Source organism: Pseudophryne corroboree, chromosome 8 (genome assembly GCF_028390025.1).
Source record: "Pseudophryne corroboree isolate aPseCor3 chromosome 8, aPseCor3.hap2, whole genome shotgun sequence".
Taxonomy (NCBI): Eukaryota; Metazoa; Chordata; class Amphibia; order Anura; family Myobatrachidae; genus Pseudophryne; species Pseudophryne corroboree.
Genome location: NC_086451.1, coordinates 387,526,620 through 387,553,572, shown reverse-complemented (window position 1 = coordinate 387,553,572; position 26,953 = coordinate 387,526,620). Strand labels below are relative to the sequence as shown.

General features: G+C 46.0%; 1 protein-coding gene and 1 non-coding gene across 2 annotated transcripts in view; one reads left to right on the top strand and one right to left on the bottom strand.

Moving 5' to 3' along the window:
- The first annotated feature begins 2,559 nt into the window (after window positions 1–2,559).
- LOC134953782 (U5 spliceosomal RNA) lies at window positions 2,560–2,676 on the top strand. The gene has a single exon (XR_010185780.1). It is a non-coding gene; the product is annotated as a U5 spliceosomal RNA (small nuclear RNA).
- Window positions 2,677–6,820: 4,144 nt separating this feature from the next.
- LOC134949874 (estrogen-related receptor gamma-like) overlaps window positions 6,821–26,953 on the bottom strand; it is a 103,444-nt gene continuing 83,311 nt past the window's right edge. Inside the window, exon 8 of the mRNA XM_063938575.1 lies at window positions 6,821–7,627. Within this exon, the coding sequence (XP_063794645.1) occupies window positions 7,383–7,627 (245 nt within the window). The 3' untranslated portion in view covers window positions 6,821–7,382. The remainder of the gene's footprint in view (window positions 7,628–26,953) is intronic.

The window sequence follows — 26,953 nt, the reverse complement described above, 5'->3', positions numbered from 1 at the left end:
TGTACACAGCGCCGGCCGAGCCAGCTACTCCGGAGCACAGCTCAGAGCGGCCGCACGTCAATCAGACGCCGGCCGCTCTCCCAACGCTGGTACCCGGCCACCGCTGTACACAGCGCCGCCCGAGCCAGCTACTCGGCAGACAGCCAGCGACGCCGTATCATATCCGGTCACTGAGGTCTGAAGTCGCCGCAGCTATACTCTGCGCTCTCCTGCTCTCCCGGCACCGCTGCAGGTAACATGGGGTGGAAGTTACCTTACAAGCAGCGCAGCTGCAAGGGGGGGTGAGGGGGGAGTATATGGCCATAGCAGCAGATATGAAAGGCTGCAAGGAGTTAACAAAAGTTTGTTAAGCAGTTAATAGCCTATCATAACCTAAGGGTTTCTGTTAAGACTGCAATATAATACATTCACTGCAGGCTGGATTTATAGTAACTGGAGGTTAACTAAGTGTATGGTTAACTAAGTGTATGTGTTTACTGTATAATAGATCTGTAATAACATATACGCTATATATATTAACGGTATAAAAGGCTATTAAGGCTATAAATTGCCTGTACTGTGAATTTCAGTGAAAGCAAAACGGCCATTTTAATTATTGCTGTTTTTCCAGCTTATAATTCCTGAACATTCCGGCCATACACCTTTACTCCACAAGGAGGCGCAGGGGTGTTGGTGGGAATTTTTAGTTCAAGATAATTCTAGAACATTCCTGCCCTACATCTCTAAGCCACCAGAAGGCGCAGGGGTGTTGGTAGGAATTTGCTTCGGGTTTCATATGCCAATATGAACTGTTTTTCACATAAAGAATACTTTAGGTTCCTAAGGATTTCCGTACATTCATATAAATATGCAGTTCAGCAATAACATATATATATATATATATATATATATATATGCCATATAATAATTTCATTAAGTCGTGCAAGTGTCTGTCTGTTGCCTATTATGGTGTCTGTCTACATAGCAAGTAAGGCTATAGTGCAGACTAAAAATACTTTTATAAAATTGGCAATTCAAATTAAAAGAGCAGTAATCGGAGTCTCGGAATTACTCCGCCAGCTCTAACAAAAGACAGTCTTTCCAAAGGGCTAATTTTCCTTTGGCTACCAGAGTGTTTATTTCACTGGTCTTATAATTTAATGCACGATTCTATGTCAATCTCACACCGATAAATACGAGTGAGAACGGTACAGTAGTCCAGCACTCAGATAGTGCGGGGTTTTGGATAACCATACATATTCGTTGCCAAAAGGACGCGATCCGTCATGGGTTGATGAGTTTCTGTCAAACATTATAAAAACCCAGGATATATTTGGGTCACTAGAATCTATGTATGAAACCATGCCGATCACTGTTAAAAGAAGCGGCAGAGTATAGCTGAAAAGCTTCTGATAACGCCGGTTATTTTCATTGTCGCTAGTTAAGCGCGACAAGGCCAGAGCTTGTTTGCTCCTAAATTTGATATACTTGTAACGGCATTTTTATTCCTTTATGATATTCAGCCATTACCGCATACAGTATACTTGTTACGGCGTTTTATCCCTTTATACAAAAACAGTCACGCCTTGTAACGACAGGACGTTACAGTCAGCAAGCCAGTGGTTTGATGACCTCTTTTACAATTGTGGAAGCGCGTCTTTACATGTTACATTTGCGAGGTTTCATGACTTCAACTTATATATGTCTCAGCTGTTTACAGCTTAAAGACAAAACTGCCTCTGTTGAACGGTTTGGCAGGTTGTCATTTAGTCTTTGCTGGTTTATAAACCAGGCAATAGTACGCCAACAGAGTCACAGTTACTTATTCCCCTCTGTTTGAGCAAAATCAAACAGCTCCGTTGCAATATCAATCAGCAAGTCATTTACTACAGTTAGAAAATGGATTTTCTGCAGTTAGTTTTTGCTTATTGAAGCCACAAAATTGTATAATTGCATTTGATCTTCACAATGCGTATTTACCCAGTCCGGTTTCTTCATCACAGGTTCTAGCGTTTGCAAATCGCCACAACCATTAACATTTCATTTCTACCGTTGCTTATCGCTTCCGGTATTTGCTACAGTGATGTTGGAATGATAGCTCATCTCACATACGAACTATGTATTAACAAAGTTCCTCTAACTTGCGCTACTAAGGTATACTACAGTAGCAGATTAAGTTTGAAAACAATCACATCTAAGTCTGTCTAAACGATGTCAATTCCTAGGTAAGATTATAAATACGGTAAATCAACGACTTTTACCTACTACACCAGCAAGAACAAAAGTACACGCACACTAGCGGTACATTGGTGTATTTACTTATTAAGAATAAGATGTGTTTTCAATTTAGTTCGCCACCCTTCACTCGCGTGTCCCACAGAGGGACAAGGGTGCGTATACTCTAGACGACAGTCACAGAGAGTCAGGATTTGTAGTTAAAATCAACGCAAAGGTTCTAAAACACGACAGATTGCTGTCGATAAATGTACTAGAACTCTGTGCATTTTACAATGCAAGAGATAAATGTCCTAGAACATTTTACAATGCAATAAATAATTCGCTTTCAGTCTGACCAAGGATAGACTCTGGTTTTCTCTTCAGAACGAATAAATCTTTCACTTTTTACTAAAGATTTCCGTGGAGAGGAACAACCGTAAGTTTCATGTAATTTAATTTTGTTTTGTTTTTTTCATGCCTGGCTCACGCTGCCCTTAAGCAGTCAAACAAAGCAACGGCAGTTGCATACTCAACAACCAGTGAGAACCAATAAGCCGCATGGCAAGGCGGTAGGTAACTCAAATCTTCAATGGCTCAGAACGCCATTATGTGAAAATGTCAAAAGATCAATCCGTGAGTGGACATCTGTTAGACAGACGATCTCACCCGTCAGGGTTTGGATCTTAAAAACTGGACATTAAATCCACAGGTGTTTCAGATGTAAGTCCACAGAAGGGGGTTACCCTCAAGTATACATGAGGGCATCTCGCCACAATTACAAAAGCTCAGTATGTGTACATCACATTCATGGGGTTATTCAGCATCGTGTATTTGGCTCCACCATTTTCCGCTTCTTTCTTCGTTGCCAAAACGGATCAGAAGACAGTTCGTCACAGTCATACTGGTGGTATCTCATGGGTTTCAGAGAAGTTTGCTTCTCGAATTTTCAAGGAATACTTGCACACGATCTTGGCCCGCTCATAATACGTCCAACCTGTTACATCAGGGAACGTTCTTTTACCCATAGTTACCTAGGTACCTATTATCTATGTACCGCAGCTGCGGTTGACGGGGTGAGGGTTCAGACCGCCCTCTTAAAAAAAAAATAAAAAAAAAATAGAGCATTACAGTATCGGTTATACCAACCATGTTACGAAATAGTAAGCCGCTTAAGGCAGCTCATTATTAAAAATTTTAAAATTTTTCGTGTGCTTACATAAGTTGTAAACTTCGGAAGTTTCCAACATCATCCTTCAAGTTACCCGTATTCTGTTAAACGGGATGGGATGGAAAACTGCGTTCATCTGCACTAAGAGTGCAGGTATCTGTGTGGTAAACTTATTTTCAAAGCGTTTGCCTCTAGTTGCGTCTGTAAACATCTTTCTACAAGGTGTCACCAAAGCTCAGACTCTATTTATCCCACCTACAGCGCCAGGCGATTTCAGGTTGGGTTCAGATTTTCTTACAGTTTCATATTTTGGAACCCTTTCAACAAATGGGGATTAAGTTTCTCACTTTGGAAAACATTTTTCTTCTAGCCTTGGCTTCGGCAAGGGTGCTTCGGCAAGGATTTTGTTTTCATATTTGGGTGCCTTGTATTCCAAGCCACCGTATTTGAGTTTTCTCATGACAAAGCAGATCTTCGGACGAAAACCGCTTTCGTATTCTTCACATCAATATACCAATAGTGGTTCCTGTGGGGACAGCACATTCTAAAATTCTGAATGTGGTACAAGCGTTACGCGTTTATATATGTACCAAACGACTACAGTACGTGATATGAATACGTTGTTTGTTCTATATGATACTGCAAACTGGGGTTAGCCAGTTTCTCAGCAGACATTATCCAGTTGGATAATAATAATGACTACAAGTCAGGCTTACGTTACGGCTAAGTTACAATCGCCTACGTCAGTAATAGTTCATCCCACAGGTTCTGTGGGAATGTCAGACCCAGCGGGTCGTGGAGCGTCTACTACGCGGCTACATAGCCTTCAGTGCACCACGTTTGTGCACTTTTACATATGAATGGTGAAGCCATCAGCATCTAGCTTTGGCTGCCTACTGTTACAAGTATCAAACAGCTCTCCCGCCCACGAGGGAAGCTTTGGTACGTCCCAAGAGTACTCCAGTGACCCCTAGTGGATGATAAAGAAAATAGGATTTTGGTACTTACCAGGTAAATCCTTTTCTTTGAATCCATAGGGGGCACTGGACGCCCACCCAGAGCAGTTTTACCTGGGTTGTTTTAAGCTCAAGGGAGCTTAGGGTAACAAATTTTCCGTAATTGATATTAAGCTCAGAGGAGCTTATGGTAACACATTTTCACCGATGGGTTCAAATTATAAAGGGCTATCGGTTATGGTGTCAACTGTTTAGTTGACAATATGGTTATGGGTCAACATTGTTGTTGTCCGTTATGTTATAGGTATTCTCCATTGTCAACCTCTTTATATCCTGTTCGCTCAGTAAAAAACACTGGCAAAGTACACTGAGGTACTTGGGGATATGGAGGGGGGGAGAGTCCTAAATTTGAATATTCAGTGCCTTTGTTCGGCTACGCCCGTCCATATCCCAAGAGTACTCCAGTGCCCCCTATGGATTCAAAGAAAAGGATTTACCTGGTAAGTACCAAAATCCTATTTTCTGCAGTCACTGGGCGGGATGTACTAAACAGAAAATGCGGTAAACTCCCTGTTTACCGCATTTCCTGATGTACTAAGCCCCGGCCGCCAGGTCAGCGCCGCGGCGGGGTACGCCAGCTTTAGCTGGCGTACATCCATAGAAGCCTATGGGGCTTCTCTCCGCGGCGCTGTGTGAGGGATCCGATCGGATCCCTCCCAGCATGCCCTGCGGCCGCCCCCGTCACCCCGCGCATGCGCAGACTGACTTCTGGGGCCGAATCCCGGAAGTCAGGCTGCCGCTGCGCATCGCGGAGGACAGCTCTTATCGGAAGAGCTGTCCTCCGCAATGCTGATCGCATATGTTAGTACATATGCGATCAGCATCGTGGCGCAGGGCGGCGATGTACATTAGTACATCCCGCCCACTGTGAGGAGCATTGCTAATAAGATAATGAGAACATCATGAGCACTGAGATGGAGCTATATTTATGAAGCTGCTTCTGGCAGGTTGGAGCTGAAAATTTAGGGGCGGCACTAACATTCAGTGTAAAACTTGTGTAAATCCATGTTTTGAGGATTAATCGGGATACGGTCATTAGGTCGACACCACTTAGGTCAACATGCATTAGGTCGACCACTATTGGTCGACATGCATTAGGTCGACTTGAACTAGGTCGACAGATCAAAATGTCGACATGAAGTTTTCACTTAAAAAAAAAATTGGACTTTTTCTTACTTTATGATCCACGTGGACTACAATAGGGACCGGTAACCTGTGCCGAGCGCAGCGGAGCGAGGGGACACGGTGCACTAATAGGGGTTCCCCCGTCACGTTGCGAAGAAAACGACACAAAAATAAGTAAAAAACTCATGTTGACCTTTTGACCTGTCGACCTAATGACCATGTCAACCAATAGTGGTCGACCTAATGACTGTCGACCCAACAACCCATACCCGATTAATCACATTATTTTATTTCTGCTATTTATTATGAAGTCCCACTCTTTCCAATCTTGGCAGCAGTCCCCATAGCTTTCCATGATGATTACAAATATTACATTTACCAAGCTTGGCCCAGATAGCTACTGCCACTTTTAGATTGAATTAGTGATTGGAGTCTATAGGCTTCATTATTAACCATTTTTCCAGAGAGGCCTTCAGAGAATCCACTTCCCGCAGCCATAACTTGCATATGGACAGCATGATTAGCAAAGTGGTTAGTATTACTGCCTCACAGCACTGAAGTCTTGGGTTCAATTCCCCCCAAGTCTCTATCTGTGTGGAGTTTTTATGTGATCTCTGTGTTTGTGTGGCCTTCCTCCAGGTACTCCAGCTCCCTCCCACAATTCTGTTTGGTTGACTGAATTCGGGCAAGAAAATAAATATAGGGGGGCATTTACTAAGCAGTGATAAGAGCGGAGAAGTGAGCCAGTGGAGAAGTTGATCCACCCTATATACAGCACTGCATAAGATTGCGCTTTATAAATCATGTATAATAATAATAATAATAACAACAGTTGCAGGCTTGCTACAGACCCTCCTGGATACCTCCCAACATTGTACAGTCAGCAGTCGGAACTCTGAGTGCCAAGGAGGGGGCATGGCCTAACAAGAAGAGGTTGTGGCCTTGTGACACACTTCCAGTTTGGCACTCTGGGGGGCATACCCATCACGCCCAAAGCTGCTGCGCTGCCCCCCAGGCTCTCCCTGCACTGTGAATAAATTGTGTACACATGACATCTATTCAGTTCAGCTGGATGATTGCTTCCACAAACTTCCCCCTGCCTGCGGGACACTGAAGCCTGCGAGTGGGACTGTGGTACAGTGTCCACAACATTGTGATAGTTGGGAGGTATGACACTGTATTGTACTTTTGCAGTAAAGTTTCCCTGTTCTGGAACGATAAAAAAACAATTATGAGAGAATTTGATTCTTCATCCAACTGAGTAGCTGCATCTTGGTTATCTGTGCATAAATAAACAAAATTCTTCTGATCGTCAGCCACCATGCGAGAGACATCATACCCTGGGAAGTTTGGTTGTCAGGTGGGGTTGCAAGCTCTTTCTGTGTAGGACCGTAGAGCTAAATGTATAATTCTATATATATGATGTTCGGCATTTGTTAATGCTTTCACAAACAATGAGCAATATCTATAGGTGCAGACACAAAACGATGGCAGTTTTCATGAATGTTATATTTCTGTGGTACCACCTGAAATCCATACGTCTTAAGACAAGGTCCGTTTTCTGAAGACTGACAGTGCTAGTGTTTATACCCTACACCTCAATTCTATATACAGTAGATAGGAAATGTGTGTGATAATCTGTCCTTCAGCCCAACATCAAGTCCTCCAAAGGGACAGCCAGTCAAATGTACAGACTGACTACAGTTAGAACCCAATTGGCCGTTTAAGTCTACCCAGAGTTTGCAAATACTGAGTGGAATCTGTCTGATTTTTTTTTTTTTTCCGCCATAGTTTAAATAAAGCTGCTGTGGGAAGTCCATTCATCCGGGGTTCATGGCTCAATCCAATGTGGCTACTTCCTGGTGGTAGCAGAACAGTCACATCTTGGCCTCCAGCATTTCCAGGAAGAGTTTGTGCATTGGGATTCTCCCTTCCATCCGAATCTGGCAGAAGGTGCGGACAGCTTCGTTTGCGGTCTGGCGGAGAAGGGGCAAGGTCATGAGAAGTTTTCCGGATCGGTGAGGGTCCTCAGTGTGGTGCTCCCTCTCATAGTCCTGCAGGCCCTCGTGAAGACGATCTTGTAGGCTCAGAATAGCCTCAGCATTCTCAATGTTGCTGGCATCTGTGAGAGAGAAACAGATGAGCTTAGAAATCAGCCTGGACGTAACTTTTCAAATTCTTGTTTTTCCCATTATATTGACCCTTTCCTCTTGGTGTTTCCCAGCTGGGGGGTCTATTTACTAAGCCCTGGATGGAGATAAAGTGTACGGAGATAAAACACCAGCCAATCACCTCCTAGTTGCCATGTCACAGGCTGTGTTTGAAAAATAACAGGAGCTGATTGGCTGGTATTTTATCTCCATCCAAGGCTTAGTAAATAGACCTTGGTTTGTATGGTCCACTCACAGTCTAGGTCAGGGGTTCCCAACCACGGTCCTCAAGCACACTAACAGGCCAGATTTTAAGGATAGCCATACTTGATCACAGGTGACTCAGTTATTTTGATTTAAACATCTGTGCTCAAGCACAGACATTATGAAAACCTGCACTGTTAGTGTGCCTTGAGGACTCAAGTTGGGAAACACTGGTAAAGGTACAGATCCATGCATGAACATGGGTGATTTCATTATTACATCAGTCAGTTTGATTTACAAACCTGTGCTGAGGCCATAGGCGTGCGCAGCACATTTTATTAGGGGGTGCACTGTCGGAGGGGTGTGTCTAGCACCGCCTTTTGGGCATGTCTAGCACCATCTATTGACGTCAACGCAATATAAAATATCCACCCTTGTGCCATTCCTAATAAAGCAGATACATTGTCAGATGTTGTGGTGTGCTCCAAACAAACACCCATGATGACACTCACTGCAATTACACTGCTCCTCCTCAGCCTGGTCTGGCTGCCCCTCTCTTTCCCCTGCAAGCTGCAACAGCTTACTTACAAGTCAGTCACTCACTGACACTGACAGTCGCAGACTAGTACTGCTGCTGCTGGAAAAACGAGTGACATGTCAATGCTGCTGCCGGCCGCCTGCCAGTATTGAATTTGTCTTCCTAAGAGGAACGCTGGCTGCATGCTGATCCTCATCAGTGTCTGGAGTTGGCATAGCATAGAAGGAGAGAGGTGGGCATGTGGCGGGTGTGACGGGTGGGCGGTGGCATCCTTGATTAACCCAGGCGTCTGGTCAGTAATGCAGTCCTGACAGGGTGCAGCGCAGAGGGGACAGTAATCAGCCTGCTCGGCGATCGCTGCATCAGGCATGTGAGATCGAGGTGCCAGGCATTAGGGGGTGCCTGTGCGCACCAGGCACCCCCCCTGCGCACACCTATGGCTGAGGCATGGATACTTTTAATGTCTGTAATGTGAGTGGGCTGTGAGTACCAGGTTTGGGATACACTGCTCTGAGTTATATGTTTTACTCTACTGCTACTATTAGGGGTCTATTCATAAAGCAGTAAAATTAGTGGAAAAGTGAGCCAATGGAGAAGTTGCCCATGACAACCAATCCGTGTTAAGAAAACATTTATAAAGTGCATATTATATAAAATTATACGTAACAGCTGATTGGTTGCCGTGGCTAACTTCTCCGCTGGCTCTTATGTTTACTATAAATGCAGAAATTGTACAATCTGTCTCTACTTTATCCACAGGAATTGCAAATTTGTGATTATGATAAAGGCTCTATATTGAGTGAGAAGAGAATTAAAGACCATTGTATGATGACCTAGAATAGTGATGCGTGTTATATATAGGCTGTCCACACTGTCCCTTTAAACTGACACTTATGAATTACACAGGTTCTGTGGCTGGCTTAATCCAAGCCTGCATTTGACCTGGTTTAATCAGCTATAGAATCTGTGTAATTCATGGGGGTCCCGGTTTAAAGGGATATTATGGTAATCCTAATTATATGTACACCTCTTGGGTTTGTTTTGACATAAAATAATAATATAATAATTGTCAAGATGAACAATCAGTAAATTATAGATTCTTAAACTAAACTATGTACACAAAAGTGACTGGAACCCCAAACACACACACACATGCACAATTGAAATGGTGCGCTCCTGCAGCACAACAATCCAGGTATATGGACAAACGAAGGTATAAAATGGTAGAGGGGCACTTATTAGATCATTTGCTAATGAAATAGCTTCTCGGAAGGAACTAACCGAGTTTGAAAAGGGGCTCATCGTAGGCTGCGCGATGTCATGTTTCCAGGGCGATACTGGACTGGTATACAGAAAATTTGGTAACCCGGATGGACTGGCCAGCTCAGAGTCCAGATTTTAACCCCATTGAGAATCTCTGTGACGAATTGGAGCGACGGGTGTGTTCTAGACTAACTCGACTTTCTTCAGTGTCGCAGTTGGTCACTGTACTTAAGGCAGATTGGTAAAACACACCGCCTGCTGTTGTCCAGGAACTTGTGGACAGTTTGCCAAGAAGGGTGTCTGCAGTAATGACTGCACGTGGTGGACCTACAAAGTACTGGCATCAATAAAATCTCATTGATCTATTTGCTGTCAGTGTCCAATCACTTTTTTCTACATAGCGTATATGTAATGCATTGTCTGATCTATAAGATTATATGGTGAAACTGCTTTTCAGTGTAACCCTGCACAATGGATTTTTTTCCTAGTTCCTCCTGTCTCACAGCCAGCATTAACTAATTAAACAACAACATATTTATACTTTTTAAATTTAGCCATCTCCATTCTTCCCACTTTGACATCAGTTAATCCCAGATAATGTTAAAATCATCCATCTAATGCTTTTCATCTATTTTTTTTACTCCCAGTTGTAGAAAGTAGGAGTGGGTCTGATTTAAATAGCAACCAATTAGGAATTCACTAATCAATACAACTGATGGGATATTTAATTATAAAATGATTAGTCTTGTGGACGTAGTCGCAGCAATCACTTCTGCAGAACGACACAATTTCAACACCGCAAATTACCACAAACCTCTCCCCATGTTTCCTTACAACATACAGCCCAAGTAGATATTATTGTACCCTTTATATCTATGAATTAAAACTGCAGCGAGCTTCAAATTGTGCTGGATTGGCGATATAACAGTCTATAATTCTAGAGCAATGTGATAAACCTTTATAAATTGATTACTTATATGACTTAAAATATGACACTATTGGGTCTATTCAATTTAAGTCAGAATAAAATCCAGGTTCAACCAATTCAATCAAACTGCCATTTATTCGACAAGTCAGTAATTCCAACTTGTTGGAAAACACGTTGATCGGCGGAAGAGCCGCGGATCCACGTGTTTTGTCGGATTTGCAGCCAAATCTGACAGGTTTTAGCCCCGTTTCAGAAAATGTCAATACGACTTTAAAAAAAGTCGGATTGGCATTGTCGCAAACAGCCAAAACCTGTCGGATTTGGCTGCAAATTGAATACTGAAATGTCGGATCCTTTCCGTTGGAAAGGATCCGACATCAATTGAATAGACCCCTATATCAGAAAAAGAAAGTGTCGTGTGAGTTACTGTACTGCTCATCTGCTCATATCTCTTCAAACATTTGCAGCTATTGGGGCTGATCAAGAACATATTATCCATTAGGCTAACTAGGCTGTAGCCTAGGGGCCCCGCAGGGTCTAGGGGCCAGTCAAATTATTTTTGCTAAAGCACTGTTATCTGCGCCTAGGATTCCAATGGCTAAAGGCACTTTGCACGTTGCGCTGTAGCAGGGCATACTACTAGTCAGCTGAGGTTTGTGCTTTCTAAGTCAATGGGGGGGGGGGGGGGGGGGGGATCAGGGTAGAGATGAGCGCCGGAAATTTTTCGGGTTTTGTGTTTTGGTTTTGTGTTCGGTTCCGCGGCCGTGTTTTGGGTTCGACCGCGTTTTGGCAAAACCTAACCGATTTTTTTTTGTCGGATTCGGGTGTGTTTTGGATTCGGGTGTTTTTTTCCAAAAAACCTAAAAAACAGCTTAAATCATAGAATTTGGGGGTCATTTTGATCCCAAAGTATTATTAACCTCAAAAACCATCATTTCCACTCATTTTCAGTCTATTCTGAATACCTCACACCTCACAATATTATTTTTAGTCCTAAAATTTGCACCGAGGTCGCTGCATGACTAAGCTAAGCGACCCTAGTGGCCGACACAAACACCTGGCCCATCTAGGAGTGGCACTGCAGTGTCACGCAGGATGTCCCTTCCAAAAAAACCTCCCCAAACAGCACATGACGCAAAGAAAAAAAGAGGCGCAATGAGGTAGCTGTGTGAGTAAGATAAGCGACCCTAGTGGCCGACACAAACACCGGGCCCATCTAGGAGTGGCACTGCAGTGTCACGCAGGATGTCCCTTCCAAAAAACCCTCCCCAAACAGCACATGACGCAAAGAAAAAAAGAGGCGCAATGAGGTAGCTGTGTGAGTAAGATAAGCGACCCTAGTGGCCGACACAAACACCGGGCCCATCTAGGAGTGGCACTGCAGTGTCACGCAGGATGTCCCTTCCAAAAAACCCTCCCCAAACAGCACATGACGCAAAGAAAAAAAGAGGCGCAATGAGGTAGCTGTGTGAGTAAGATAAGCGACCCTAGTGGCCGACACAAACACCGGGCCCATCTAGGAGTGGCACTGCAGTGTCACGCAGGATGTCCCTTCCAAAAAACCCTCCCCAAACAGCACATGACGCAAAGAAAAAAAGAGGCGCAATGAGGTAGCTGTGTGAGTAAGATAAGCGACCCTAGTGGCCGACACAAACACCGGGCCCATCTAGGAGTGGCACTCAGTGTCACGCAGGATGTCCCTTCCAAAAAACCCTCCCCAAACAGCACATGACGCAAAGAAAAAAAGAGGCGCAATGAGGTAGCTGTGTGAATAAGATAAGCGACCCTAGTGGCCGACACAAACACCGGGCCCATCTAGGAGTGGCACTGCAGTGTCACGCAGGATGTCCCTTCCAAAAAACCCTCCCCAAACAGCACATGACTCAAAGAAAAAAAGAGGCGCAATGAGGTAGCTGTGTGAGTAAGATAAGCGACCCTAGTGGCCGACACAAACACCGGGCCCATCTAGGAGTGTCACTGCAGTGTCACGCAGGATGTCCCTTCCAAAAAACCCTCCCCAAACAGCACATGACGCAAAGAAAAAAAGAGGCGCAATGAGGTAGCTGTGTGAGTAAGATAAGCGACCCTAGTGGCCGACACAAACACCGGGCCCATCTAGGAGTGGCACTGCAGTGTCACGCAGGATGGCCCTTCCAAAAAACACTCCCCAAACAGCACATGACGCAAAGAAAAATTAAAGAAAAAAGAGGTGCAAGATGGAATTGTCCTTGGGCCCTCCCACCCACCCTTATGTTGTATAAACAGGACATGCACACTTTAACCAACCCATCATTTCAGTGACAGGGTCTGCCACACGACTGTGACTGATATGACGGGTTGGTTTGGACCCCCACCAAAAAAGAAGCAATTAATCTCTCCTTGCACAAACTGGCTCTACAGAGGCAAGATGTCGACCTCATCATCATCCTCCGATATATCACCGTGTACATCCCCCTCCTCACAGATTATCAATTCGTCCCCACTGGAATCCACCATCTCAGCTCCCTGTGTACTTTGTGGAGGCAATTGCTGCTGGTCAATGTCTCCGCGGAGGAATTGATTATAATTCATTTTAATGAACATCATCTTCTCCACATTTTCTGGATGTAACCTCGTACGCCGATTGCTGACAAGGTGAGTGGCGGCACTAAACACTCTTTCGGAGTACACACTTGTGGGAGGGCAACTTAGGTAGAATAAAGCCAGTTTGTGCAAGGGCCTCCAAATTGCCTCTTTTTCCTGCCAGTATAAGTACGGACTGTGTGACGTGCCTACTTGGATGCGGTCACTCATATAATCCTCCACCATTCTTTCAATGTTGAGAGAATCATATGCAGTGACAGTAGACGACATGTCCGTAATCGTTGTCAGGTCCTTCAGTCCGGACCAGATGTCAGCATCAGCAGTCGCTCCAGACTGCCCTGCATCACCGCCAGCGGGTGGGCTCGGAATTCTGAGCCTTTTCCTCGCACCCCCAGTTGCGGGAGAATGTGAAGGAGGAGATGTTGACAGGTCGCGTTCCGCTTGACTTGACAATTTTGTCACCAGCAGGTCTTTCAACCCCAGCAGACTTGTGTCTGCCGGAAAGAGAGATCCAAGGTAGGCTTTAAATCTAGGATCGAGCACGGTGGCCAAAATGTAGTGCTCTGATTTCAACAGATTGACCACCCGTGAATCCTTGTTAAGCGAATTAAGGGCTCCATCCACAAGTCCCACATGCCTAGCGGAATCGCTCTGTTTTAGCTCCTCCTTCAATGTCTCCAGCTTCTTCTGCAAAAGCCTGATGAGGGGAATGACCTGACTCAGGCTGGCAGTGTCTGAACTGACTTCACGTGTGGCAAGTTCAAAGGGCATCAGAACCTTGCACAACGTTGAAATCATTCTCCACTGCGCTTGAGACAGGTGCATTCCACCTCCTATATCGTGCTCAATTGTATAGGCTTAAATGGCCTTTTGCTGCTCCTCCAACCTCTGAAGCATATAGAGGGTTGAATTCCACCTCGTTACCACTTCTTGCTTCAGATGATGGCAGGGCAGGTTCAGTAGTTTTTGGTGGTGCTCCAGTCTTCTGTACGTGGTGCCTGTACGCCGAAAGTGTCCCGCAATTCTTCTGGCCACCGACAGCATCTCTTGCACGCCCCTGTCGTTTTTAAAAAAATTCTGCACCACCAAATTCAAGGTATGTGCAAAACATGGGACGTGCTGGAATTTGCCCATATTTAATGCACACACAATATTGCTGGCGTTGTCCGATGCCACAAATCCACAGGAGAGTCCAATTGGGGTAAGCCATTCCGCGATGATCTTCCTCAGTTGCCGTAAGAGGTTTTCAGCTGTGTGCGTATTCTGGAAACCGGTGATACAAAGCGTAGCCTGCCTAGGAAAGAGTTGGCGTTTGCGAGATGCTGCTACTGGTGCCGCCGCTGCTGTTCTTGCGGCGGGAGTCCATACATCTACCCAGTGGGCTGTCACAGTCATATAGTCCTGACCCTGCCCTGCTCCACTTGTCCACATGTCCGTGGTTAAGTGGACATTGGGTACAGCTGCATTTTTTAGGACACTGGTGACTCTTTTTCTGAGGTCTGTGTACATTTTCGGTATCGCCTGCCTAGAGAAATGGAACCTAGATGGTATTTGGTACCGGGGACACAGTACCTCCAACAAGTCTCTAGTTGGCTCTGCAGTAATGATGGATACCGGAACCACGTTTCTCACCACCCAGGATGCCAAGGCCTCAGTTATCCACTTTGCAGTAGGATGACTGCTGTGATATTTCATCTTCCTCGCAAAGGACTGTTGGACAGTCAATTGCTTGGTGGAAGTAGTAAAAGTGGTCTTACGACTTCCCCTCTGGGATGACCATCGACTCCCAGCAGCAACAACAGCAGCGCCAGCAGCAGTAGGCGTTACACGCAAGGATGCATCGGAGGAATCCCAGGCAGGAGAGGAATCGTCAGAATTGCCAGTGACATGGCCTGCAGGACTATTGGCATTCCTGGGGAAGGAGGAAATTGACACTGAGGGAGTTGGTGGGGTGGTTTGCGTGAGCTTGGTTACAAGAGGAAGGGATTTACTGGTCAGTGGACTGCTTCCGCTGTCGCCCAAAGTTTTTGAACTTGTCACTGACTTATTATGAATGCGCTGCAGGTGACGTATAAGGGAGGATGTTCCGAGGTGGTTAACGTCCTTACCCCTACTTATTACAGCTTGACAAAGGCAACACACGGCTTGACACCTGTTGTCCGCATTTCTGTTGAAATACTTCCACACCGAAGAGCTGATTTTTTTGGTATTTTCACCAGGCATGTCAACGGCCATATTCCTCCCACGGACAACAGGTGTCTCCCCGGGTGCCTGACTTAAACAAACCACCTCACCATCAGAATCCTCCTGGTCAATTTCCTCCCCAGCGCCAGCAACACCCATATCCTCCTCATCCTGGTGTACTTCAACACTGACATCTTCAATCTGACTATCAGGAACTGGACTGCGGGTGCTCCTTCCAGCACTTGCAGGGGGCGTGCAAATGGTGGAAGGCGCATGCTCTTCACGTCCAGTGTTGGGAAGGTCAGGCATCGCAACCGACACAATTGGACTCTCCTTGTGGATTTGGGATTTCGAAGAACGCACAGTTCTTTGCGGTGCTACTGCTTTTGCCAGCTTGAGTCTTTTCATTTTTCTAGCGAGAGGCTGAGTGCTTCCATCCTCCTGTGAAGCTGAACCACTAGCCATGAACATAGGCCAGGGCCTCAGCCGTTCCTTGCCACTCCGTGTGGTAAATGGCATATTGGCAAGTTTACGCTTCTCCGACAATTTTATTTTAGGTTTTGGAGTCCTTTTTTTACTGATATTTGGTGTTTTGGATTTGACATGCTCTGTACTATGACATTGGGCATCGGCCTTGGCAGACGACGTTGCTGGCATTTCATCGTCTCGGCCATGACTAGTGGCAGCAGCTTCAGCACGAGGTGGAAGTGGATCTTGATCTTTCCCTAATTTTGGAACCTCAACATTTTTGTTCTCCATATTTTAATAGGCACAACTAAAAGGCACCTCAGGTAAACAATGGAGATGGATGGATACTAGTATACAATTATGGATGGACTGCCGAGTGCCGACACAGAGGTAGCTACAGCCGTGGACTACCGTACTGTGTCTGCTGCTAATATAGACTGGATGATAATGAGATGTAGTATGTATAAAGAAGAAAGAAAAAAAAAACCACGGGTAGGTGGTATACAATTATGGATGGACTGCCGAGTGCCGGCACAGAGGTAGCTACAGCCGTGGACTACCGTACTGTGTCTGCTGCTAATATAGACTGGTTGATAATGAGATGATGTATGTATAAAGAAGAAAGAAAAAAAAAACCACGGGTAGGTGGTATACAATTATGGATGGACTGCCGAGTGCCGACACAGAGGTAGCTACAGCCGTGGACTACCGTACTGTGTCTGCTGCTAATATAGACTGGTTGATAATGAGATGTAGTATGTATAAAGAAGAAAGAAAAAAAAACCACGGGTAGGTGGTATACAATTATGGATGGACTGCCGAGTGCCGACACAGAGGTAGCTACAGTCGTGGACTACCGTACTGTGTCTGCTGCTAATATAGACTGGTTGATAATGAGATGTAGTATGTATAAAGAAGAAAGAAAAAAAAAACACGGGTAGGTGGTATACAATTATGGATGGACTGCCGAGTGCCGACACAGAGGTAGCTACAGCCGTGGACTACCGTACTGTGTCTGCTGCTAATATAGACTGGTTGATAATGAGATGTAGTATGTATAAAGAAGAAAGAAAAAAAAAACACGGGTAGGTGGTATACAATTATGGATGGACTGCCGAGTGCCGACACAGAGGTAGCTACAGCCGTGGACTACCATACTGTGTCTGCTGCTAATATAGACTGGATGATAATGAGATGTAGTATGTATAAAGAAGAAAGAAAAAAAAACCACGGGTAGGTGGTATACAATTATGGATGGACTGCCGAGTGCCGACACAGAGGTAGCTACAGCCGTGGACTACCGTACTGTGTCTGCTGCTAATATAGACTGGATGATAATGAGATGTAGTATGTATAAAGAAGAAAGAAAAAAAAACCACGGGTAGGTGGTATACAATTATGGATGGACTGCCGAGTGCCGACACAGAGGTAGCTACAGCCGTGGACTACCGTACTGTGTCTGCTGCTAATATAGACTGGATGATAATGAGATGTAGTATGTATAAAGAAGAAAGAAAAAAAAAAACCACGGGTAGGTGGTATACAATTATGGATGGACTGCCGAGTGCCGACACAGAGGTAGCTACAGCCGTGGACTACCGTACTGTGTCTGCTGCTAATATAGACTGGTTGATAATGAGATGTAGTATGTATAAAGAAGAAAGAAAAAAAAAACCACGGGTAGGTGGTATACAATTATGGATGGACTGCAGAGTGCCGACACAGAGGTAGCTACAGCCGTGGACTACCGTACTGTGTCTGCTGCTAATATAGACTGGATGATAATGAGATGTAGTATGTATAAAGAAGAAAGGAAAAAAAAACACGGGTAGGTGGTGGTATACAATTATGGATGGACTGCCGAGTGCCGACACAGAGATAGCTACAGCCGTGGACTACCGTACTGTACTGTGTCTGCTGCTAATATAGACTGGATGATAATGAGATGTAGTATGTATAAAGAAGAAAGAAAAAAAAACCACGGGTAGGTGGTATACAATTATGGATGGACTGCCGAGTGCCGACACAGAGGTAGCTACAGCCGTGAACTACCGTACTGTGTCTGCTGCTAGTATAGACTGGATGATAAATAATGATATAAAAAATATATATATATCACTACTGCAGCCGGACAGGTATATATTATATAATGACGGACCTGCTGGACACTGTCTGTCAGCAGAATGAGTTTTTTATAGAATAAAAAAACACCACACAAGTCACACGACGATTGTTTAACTTTTTCAGGCAGACAATCACAATATACTGGTGGTCAGTGTGGTCAGGTCACTGGTCAGTCACACTGGCAGTGGCACTCTGGCAGCAAAAGTGTGCACTGTTTAATATGTACTCCTGGCTCCTGCTATAACCTATAACTGCTCCCCAGTCTCCCCCACAATTAAGCTGTGTGAGCACAGTCAGATATTATACATAGATGATGCAGCACACTGGGCTGAGCACAGATATGGTATGTGACTGAGTCACTGTGTATCGTTTTTTTCAGGCAGAGAACGGATTATATTAAATAATAATAAAACTGCACTGGTGGTCTCACTGGTCAGTCACTAGTATAACTAACTAACTACTATCAGCAAAATTCTGCACTCTCTGAGTACTCCTCCTAAGCTCCAGTAAATGAAGTGTCTCACTCTCACTCTCCTATCTATTTCTAAACGGAGAGGACGCCAGCCACGTCCTCTCCCTATCAATCTCAATGCACGTGTGAAAATGGCGGCGACGCGCGGCTCCTTATATAGAATCCGAGTCTCGCGAGAATCCGACAGCGTGATGATGACGTTCGGGCGCGCTCGGGTTAACCGAGCAAGGCGGGAAGATCCGAGTCGCTCGGACCCGTGTAAAAAAACATGAAGTTCGGGCGGGTTCGGATTCAGAGGAACCGAACCCGCTCATCTCTAGATCAGGGGGTACCAATAGTTCAATAGTGCTATTTCAAAAGAGAAAAAAAGGAAGAATGATGTGAAAAAAAACAAAGAGGTCTGCAAATTTTATTTCAAGTTGGTATTTGGTGTCCATGTGAATACTGAACGTCACTTGTAGTGGGTTGAAAGACTGAAGTGCCAGAAGGGGCCCAAAATACCTGATAGCCTAGGACAGGCATGTCCAAACTGCGGCCCACCAGCTGTTAAGAAGCTACACATCCCAGCATGCCCTGACACAGCTTTAGCATTCTCTGACAGCAAAACTGTGTCAGGGCATGCTGGGATGTGTAGTTTCACAACAGCTGGAGGGCTGCAGTTTGGACATGCCTGGCCTAGGCCATGGGTTGATACAGCCCTGGGGCTGTTTCAGTGGCGTAACTACTGCCCCCGCAGCCCTCGCGGTGGCTTGGGGGCGAGGGGCTGCGGGGGCGCCACTGATTTACAGCAGACTGACATGCGGACCTCAGCAAAGATGCATAAGGATACATCTGTAGCTGCCAAAATAGGCATGAAAGGAGTATTGTATATCACTGGGCCTGATTCAGGTGTGGTTGGGGTTGCTGTCATTGCTGCTACCTAGGAACGGAAGCAATAGTGATAGCGCTGTGTGGTTTATTATAAGCGCTGTAAGCGTTTATTATAAGCAGATGCGCCCTGCTGCAGTAGTGACCTGACCTGTGCCCTAGGATGCAGCATCAGATATCTCACTCACCACTGGGCGGCTTACGGCACCCCTGGGTGCCACGTATGCCGCCCGTCGAAGAAGCCAGGAAATCTCTGTCCTACGTCTGAGATCCCTGGCCTCTTCCTTCCCTCTAAATGGAGGCTATCGTGCCCCTTCCCCACCCCACAGAAGGCAGCAGACTGTCAATAACTGATAGTGTGTTGGTGTCCTGCTACCTTCATTGCAGGACCCGGTTGCTCACACAAAGAACGTGTCCTGCGCATGCACAAAGTTATGATAATTGGTACTTTGCGCATTCCGTAGCAGTTGCCATAGGGTCTGAATAACCCCCGCAGTGCACAATGTGACGATAATATTATATTTTTACTGGAAAAGGATTCGGGTACATGTCACATGGACATTCCATAAGTCAAGGGGAGGGATACTGCAATTATTTATTTATACAGTAAATACCCAACAGAATCTGTTTTGTATCCATAGCTCAGATCTTTATTATCACAAACTGAAAATCAAAAGTTTCAGGGAAAGTGTTTGCAGCCAAATAAAGCACTGACGCAAATCTAAATTAAGCAAATCCATTTGGTGAATGGATCGCTCGAGGCTTCAAAGCATTTGCTTACTCTGCGAGGATAGCAGCCCCCTCCCACCCCTCTCCTGTTCTCTTTTGTTCCGATCCATCCCACACACAAAACACCTCAGGACATTATTGATCGGCCATGCCAGAGTCCAAGAGGCGGCCATCAATAACACACGGCTGTCTATTTGTAAAAGCCTGTGACAGCTGTCGGTTGCAATATCTTGTGGCTCAAGCCTCACAGGAGCAAGAGGAACTAGGAAGCCATATTAGTGGACAGGTGACCTCTCCAGAGGCCAATCCACCAATCATGGCCGCCTCTAAGTTCCAGCTAAATTGTGATCTATCTCCAAACTAACATTTCTATACATATTTATGGGGAAATCAGATGGATCTCTTTTTATAGATGGACTTGAAGGCAAAAGTTTGTCTATAGTTGGAACACCTACTTGGCAACTTAGACTATGGGCTAGCTAGGGCAGTTACCAGTGTGAGCTGAAAGGCCAGATTACCCTAATTTTCTATATGTCTTTTTTCTTTTTGACAAAAGGAAAGGGATCCAAATCAGCATATTGCCTAAGGCTGAGTACACACTGGAGCAATGTCACACCAAAATGCTGTTTTGGTGCGACATATCGCTTACATTGCGCAGTGTGGACCCAGGACTGCGTGCTCCAACGGTCACATGCGACAGACGCTTGGTTTGATGTGCTGCACATGAAGCCAAGTGTCGCTAGTGTCCTGTGTTATGTTAATGAAGGATGGAACACGTTCGTACCATCCTTCATTAACATCGCCCCAGTGTGTACGGGTGTCCTGGGCTGACGGGGATTCGTTCCAATGGGGGTCCGACCCGAGCGCTCGCTGTAGTTTATCGCAGCGCAGCGATCGGGTCGGAACTGCGCATGTCAGACGGCCGAAGGCCGTCGTTGCCTAGCGATCGCCTCTGAGGCAGAGGCGGTCGCTGGGCGGGAGGGGGCTGGACGGCGGCGTTAAGCTGCCGTTTATGGGGCGCGGGCCGGCCACGCTGCGTGACGTCACACGCAGCCGCTGCGACCCGGGGCAGCGAAGAGGTTCTCCCGGCCAGCCGCAGGAGCTGCGCTGGCCGGGAGTTACTCCTCAAATGTAAAATCATCGCCGCTGTGCGATGCTTTTGCATTTCTGCGAGGGGGGCCGGCACTGACATGCGAGGCGGACTAGCCCTGTGCTGGGCGTGCCCCCGCATGTCTGACCGCCTGATCGTAGCTGTGCTAAATTTAGCACAGCTACGATCAACTCGGAATTACCCCCAATGTCGTAACAAATACCCATCGTCCCAGTGTGTACCCAGTTTAAGGCCCCATGGAGTTTTAATGTGTATGCTTTGCACTATATATAAATATTGCTATTTGTGTCAGAATTATCAGTAAAAACGCAGCTTGGCGTTCCATGTTGCACCATCTAATCACATGGCACAAACGTAAATTAAAATGTGCTGCGTAAAACAGAGACTGGCTTAGTAGTGACGCTACTGTATAATAATATAATCATTTTCTGTGAATTAATCAGCAACCTCATTTAATGTATGGTTTGTAAGATGCGTTCATGTATCTTGTTTAAGACTTGATTAGTGCAAACGCACATTATATATTTAGATCCAATATGCAGGAGAGTTTGTAATGGATCATAGATGGCGGTCTCTGTATAATTCCCCAATCAATTAGATATTTCCTGTATCAGTTCAAACAGGATAGGATCCAGGGCTGCAGAATTGAATGGGCAGCACTATACTTGCTTTACAATTAATTTATTTTTTTGATATACAGTAGTAACAATTATTTTCTTTTTATTAATACAGTAAATGTCTGGCTTCGTTAAGACTGAGTTATTGCGGGATGTACTAAACAGAAAATGCGGTAAACTCCCTGTTTACCGCATTTCCTGATGTACTAAGCCCCGGCCGCCAGGTCAGCGCCGCGGCGGGGTACGCCAGCTTTAGCTGGCGTACATCCATAGAAGCCTATGGGGCTTCTCTCCGCGGCGCTGTGTGAGGGATCCGATCGGATCCCTCCCAGCATGCCCTGCGGCCGCCCCCGTCACCCCGCGCATGCGCAGACTGACTTCTGGGGCCGAATCCCGGAAGTCAGGCTGCCGCTGCGCATCGCGGAGGACAGCTCTTATCGGAAGAGCTGTCCTCCGCAATGCTGATCGCATATGTTAGTACATATGCGATCAGCATCGTGGCGCAGGGCGGCGATGGGCGGCGATGTACATTAGTACATCCCGCCCATTAACTTATACTGAAAGGTAGCAATAGAGGGTGGAACTCTTTATCTCTAAATCAATAGAAGCCCCATGGTGAAGCACAGAAGAAGCCGCGTTGTGTGTGTGTGTGTGTGTGTGTGTGTGTGGTGGCGGCATTTAAACTTTCAGTTGCTTTGTCCTCCTTGTGTCGACTGACGGGTGGTGTGTACAATATAATGGTCTCTGTATTATGTGGCGGTCACAAAGATGCTCTCTTTATTGTGTGATGACCACTAAGATGCTCTCTGTATTGTAGAACGGTCACTGGGATGCACTCTGTATTGTATGACATACACTAAGATGCTCTCTGTATTGTATAATGGTCACCAAGATGCGCTCTGAATTCTCCTAAATTGAAACCAAAGGGGTCCACCTGTCTTAAGTGCCTCTGGCCCTGCCAATGTCTTAATTCTGCTCTGGATAGATGTCCTATGCTATGTAGTGAATGGGAGATACCACCCAACTTCCCCACCCATGGCACAAAGGTGCTGTTAGGCGCCGGGGTCCGCTCGTCGGTGCGGCCCGGCGCCTAGCAACCAGGGACGCCGTGCGCGTACAGCCGCCGGCTCCCTGGCAACGCTAGACGCCGGGCGCACGGAGCCGCTCTGACCTTAGCAACGGGGACGCCACGTTCGGCCGCGTTCCCCGTTGCTGGGTCTGTTCTAATTATATTTTGGTGTGCTGGCCGTGCAGCATGCAAGCTGCACGGCATTACCTGAGATTACCTTGTCTGGATCCTGATTGGAGGGTTCCTGAATAAAGGCACTCTCAGGACTTCTTACAGACGCCGGTGATAGCTTCCTGTTTGCCTGTGTCAGCTACAGAGAGTTTCCAGTCCTGCTCAATCCGGTTGTTCCTGTCCTCAGTGATCCTGTACTCGGAAGTTTGTCATCTATTCCTGGAGTCTGACCGAGCACCTTTAACATCCTGTGGTGTTCGTGAGTCGCGGCGCAGCCGTGTGTTGCGGCTTGTCCGCTTACTGTTTATTATTTAGTTTATTTGTGTTCTGGAGCTTTTGCGGAGGATTCCGCTCCCACAGATCCACTCTGGTATCCAGCGGTGCTGGATAGGAGTAACGGATCAGTGGATCTTTGGTTGTCCTTTTCCCTGGCGGCTAGTCCGCACATACCTTTGGTTTAAGTTAGTTAGCTTGTAACCCCTGGCCTGGTTGCTTAGTCAGAGGGCCCCTTGTTATCACCCTGTCTCGGATTTCCCTTTGTCTCCCATTAAGACCTGCGGGGGCATCGGGGTTGGGCAGACATAATCCGCCCTTCGAACGCGGCTGCCATGGGCTCAAGCAACCATAGTCTCGCAGGGGATTTCTGATAACACGGGCGAGACAACGGAGTTAGGGCGCCAGGGGTTACTAGGCTCTCCTGCTCCCACAACCAGCATATCTTCCCAGTACTCAGACCTCTGCCATAAGATCACCTCTGGTCTGGAGTACGGGAATCATAACATTATCACCGGCCAGACAAAAGAAAAAATTTAAATTAACAGGAGTTAATCTTTTTTTTCACTTATTCAGTTGGGAGATTTTGTCGGCCTCATGAATCCCGCCGGTGTTGGGCCAAATCCTGGCCAGCTTCTAGTTAGTCAGATTCAAGAACTTACTCAGATGGTTCAGGATCTGTCCCTCCGGGTGAGGTCACAGGAAGATCTGTTACGGACTTCCCCGAGGGTCATCCCTGAACCAAAAATGCATCTGCCTGACCGTTTTTCTGGGGATAGAAAACAGTTTTTTAATTTTAAAGAGTCTTGTAAACTTTATTTTCGTTTAAGACCAGTCTCCTCAGGTACGGAGGCTCAGCGGGTTGGAATTATTATTTCTCTGCTTCAGGGGGATCCTCAGACCTGGGCTTTTGGTTTAAAGACAGACGATCCGGCCTTATCGTCTGTAGACGCCTTTTTAAAATATTTAGGGCTATTGTATGACGACCCTGATAGAGAGGCGTCCGCTGAGAGTCAGTTGCGTGCTCTTAGACAGGGTAGGAATCCCGCAGAGAGTTATTGTACGGAGTTTCGCCGTTGGTCGAACGACTGTGGATGGAATGACCCAGCCCTACGCAGTCAGTTTCGCCTCGGCTTATCTGAATCTATAAAAGACAGTCTCCTTCAGTATCCCGCTCCTGAGACTCTCGATAAACTCATGGAGCTCTCTATTAAGATAGATCGTCGGCTCAGAGAGCGGAGGGCTGAAAAAGGGGCATCTGTCGGGTCTACTCCTTGTGTTCTTTCCATTCCTGTAGACATGGAGGAGCCTATGCAGATAGGTCTTTCCAAATTGTCTCCTGAAGAAAGAACCAGGAGGCAAAATTCTGGTCTTTGTTTATACTGTGGAGGTAAGGGACATTTTGCCCGTAGTTGTCCGAACAAGTCGGGAAACTTCCTGACCAAGTGAGTTGTGAGGGGGTTCACTTTGGTCTGCAGCTTATCTCCTCAAATAATTCACTGTTAGTTCCTGCTAAAGTTTCCTTTGGCAGCCTCTGTTCCTCGGTCTCTGCTTTTGTGGACAGTGGAGCTGCAGGGAACTTTATGGATTTAACTTGGGCCAAGGCCTTAGGTATTCCTCAGTTAACCTTGGGTAGGTGTGTCACCATGCATGGTTTAGATGGGAGTCCCTTGTCCAATGGGGTTATTTCTCTATGCACACCTCCTGTTTTACTCTCGGTAGGAGCTCTGCATTCTGAAAAGATTGAGTTTTTCCTTACCCATTGTCCAGCAGTTCCTGTGGTTCTGGGTCACCCTTGGCTGGCCTTTCATAATCCCATCATTGATTGGCAGTCGGGGGAGATCTTACAATGGGGTACCATCTGTAATAAAGAATGTATTACGCTTCCTATCCGAGTAGCTGCCGCCGTTCCCGCACCCATTCCTGGGGAATACCAGGATTTTGTTGATGTATTTTCCAAGGGCAATGCGGATATTCTGCCTCCCCATAGGCCTTATGATTGTGCCATTGAGCTAATTCCTGGTGCCACGTTGCCTAAAGGAAGGTTATATGCATTGTCTGGTCCTGAAACTGTGGCCATGAATGAGTATGTGAAAGAAAGCCTTGGGAAAGGATTTATCAGGCCATCTAAATCCCCTTTAAGTGCAGGTTTCTTCTTCGTAGAGAAGAAGGATGGTTCACTCAGACCCTGCATTGACTTTAGAGCTTTGAATAAAATCTCAGTAAAGAATACTTACCCTCTGCCGCTGATCTCTGTCCTCTTTGATCAGCTACGTTCGGCTGTGATTTTTTCTAAGATTGACCTGAGAGGAGCATATAACCTCATCAGAATCAAGTCAGGGGATGAGTGGAAAACGGCACTCAGTACTCAGTCAGGCCACTATGAGTATCTGGTTATGCCATTTGGCCTGTCTAACGCTCCGGCAGTTTTCCAGGATCTCATTAACGATGTGCTCCGTGAATTTCTTGGAAGATTCGTTGTAGTCTACTTAGACGATATTTTGATATATTCTGACTCTGTAGAACAACATGTTACCCAGGTGCGTCAGGTTCTAAAGAAATTACGTGAAAATCACCTATATGCCAAGCTGGAGAAGTGTGAATTTCATGTCACGGAGGTATCCTTTTTAGGGTACATTATTTCCCCTCGGGGATTCCGTATGGAACCAAAGAAGCTCCAAGCCATCCTTAGTTGGGCGCAACCCACCAACTTAAAAGCAATTCAGCGCTTTTTAGGGTTTGCGAACTACTATAGAAGATTTATTCACTCTTTCTCTGACCTAGTTGCTCCCATTGTGGCACTGACTAAGAAGGGAGCAGATCCTACCAATTGGTCACGTGAAGCTGAGTTATCTTTTCAGGCCTTGAAACAAGCCTTTGTCTCAGCCCCTGTCCTTAGACATCCCAACCCAGAATTGCCTTTCATTGTTGAGGTTGATGCCTCGGAGGTTGGAGTAGGGGCTATCCTTTCTCAGAAGGATCCGGATTCCCTTGAATTACATCCTTGTGCCTTTATGTCCAGGAAATTCTCATCTGCAGAATCCAACTACGATGTTGGTAACCGGGAATTGCTGGCTATTAAATGGGCTTTCGAGGAGTGGAGGCATTGGCTTGAAGGAGCGACTCATACCATTTCAGTTTTGACTGATCACAAAAATCTTCAATACATTGAATCAGCTAAACGACTGAATGCCCGGCAGGCTCGTTGGGCTTTATTTTTTACTCGTTTCAAATTCATTATCACCTTCAGGCCAGGTTCCAAGAATACTAAGGCAGATGCCCTGTCACGCAGTTTTCTTCCAGTTCAAGACAACAGTCCTGTTACTCCCATACTTCCGTCTTCAGTCATTCGGGCAGGCCTCACACAGGATGTATTTACCCAGTTAAAGCTGCTTCAACATCAAGCTCCTGGAAATACTCCTGCTGGTCGTCTTTTTGTCCCTGAGTTTTTGAGAGCAACTGTTTTGACGGAGTTTCATGATAGCAAGGTTGCCGGGCATCCGGGAATCGCTAAGACTTTGGAATTAGTCTCCCGCTCAGTATGGTGGCCTGGTCTTTCCAAAGACATTAAAGAGTTTGTTTTTTCGTGTCAGGTCTGTGCACAGCATAAAGTTCCCCGTTCTTTGCCTATAGGTCAACTTATGCCCTTGAATGTTCCTCTTAGGCCATGGTCGCATATCTCCATGGATTTTGTGGT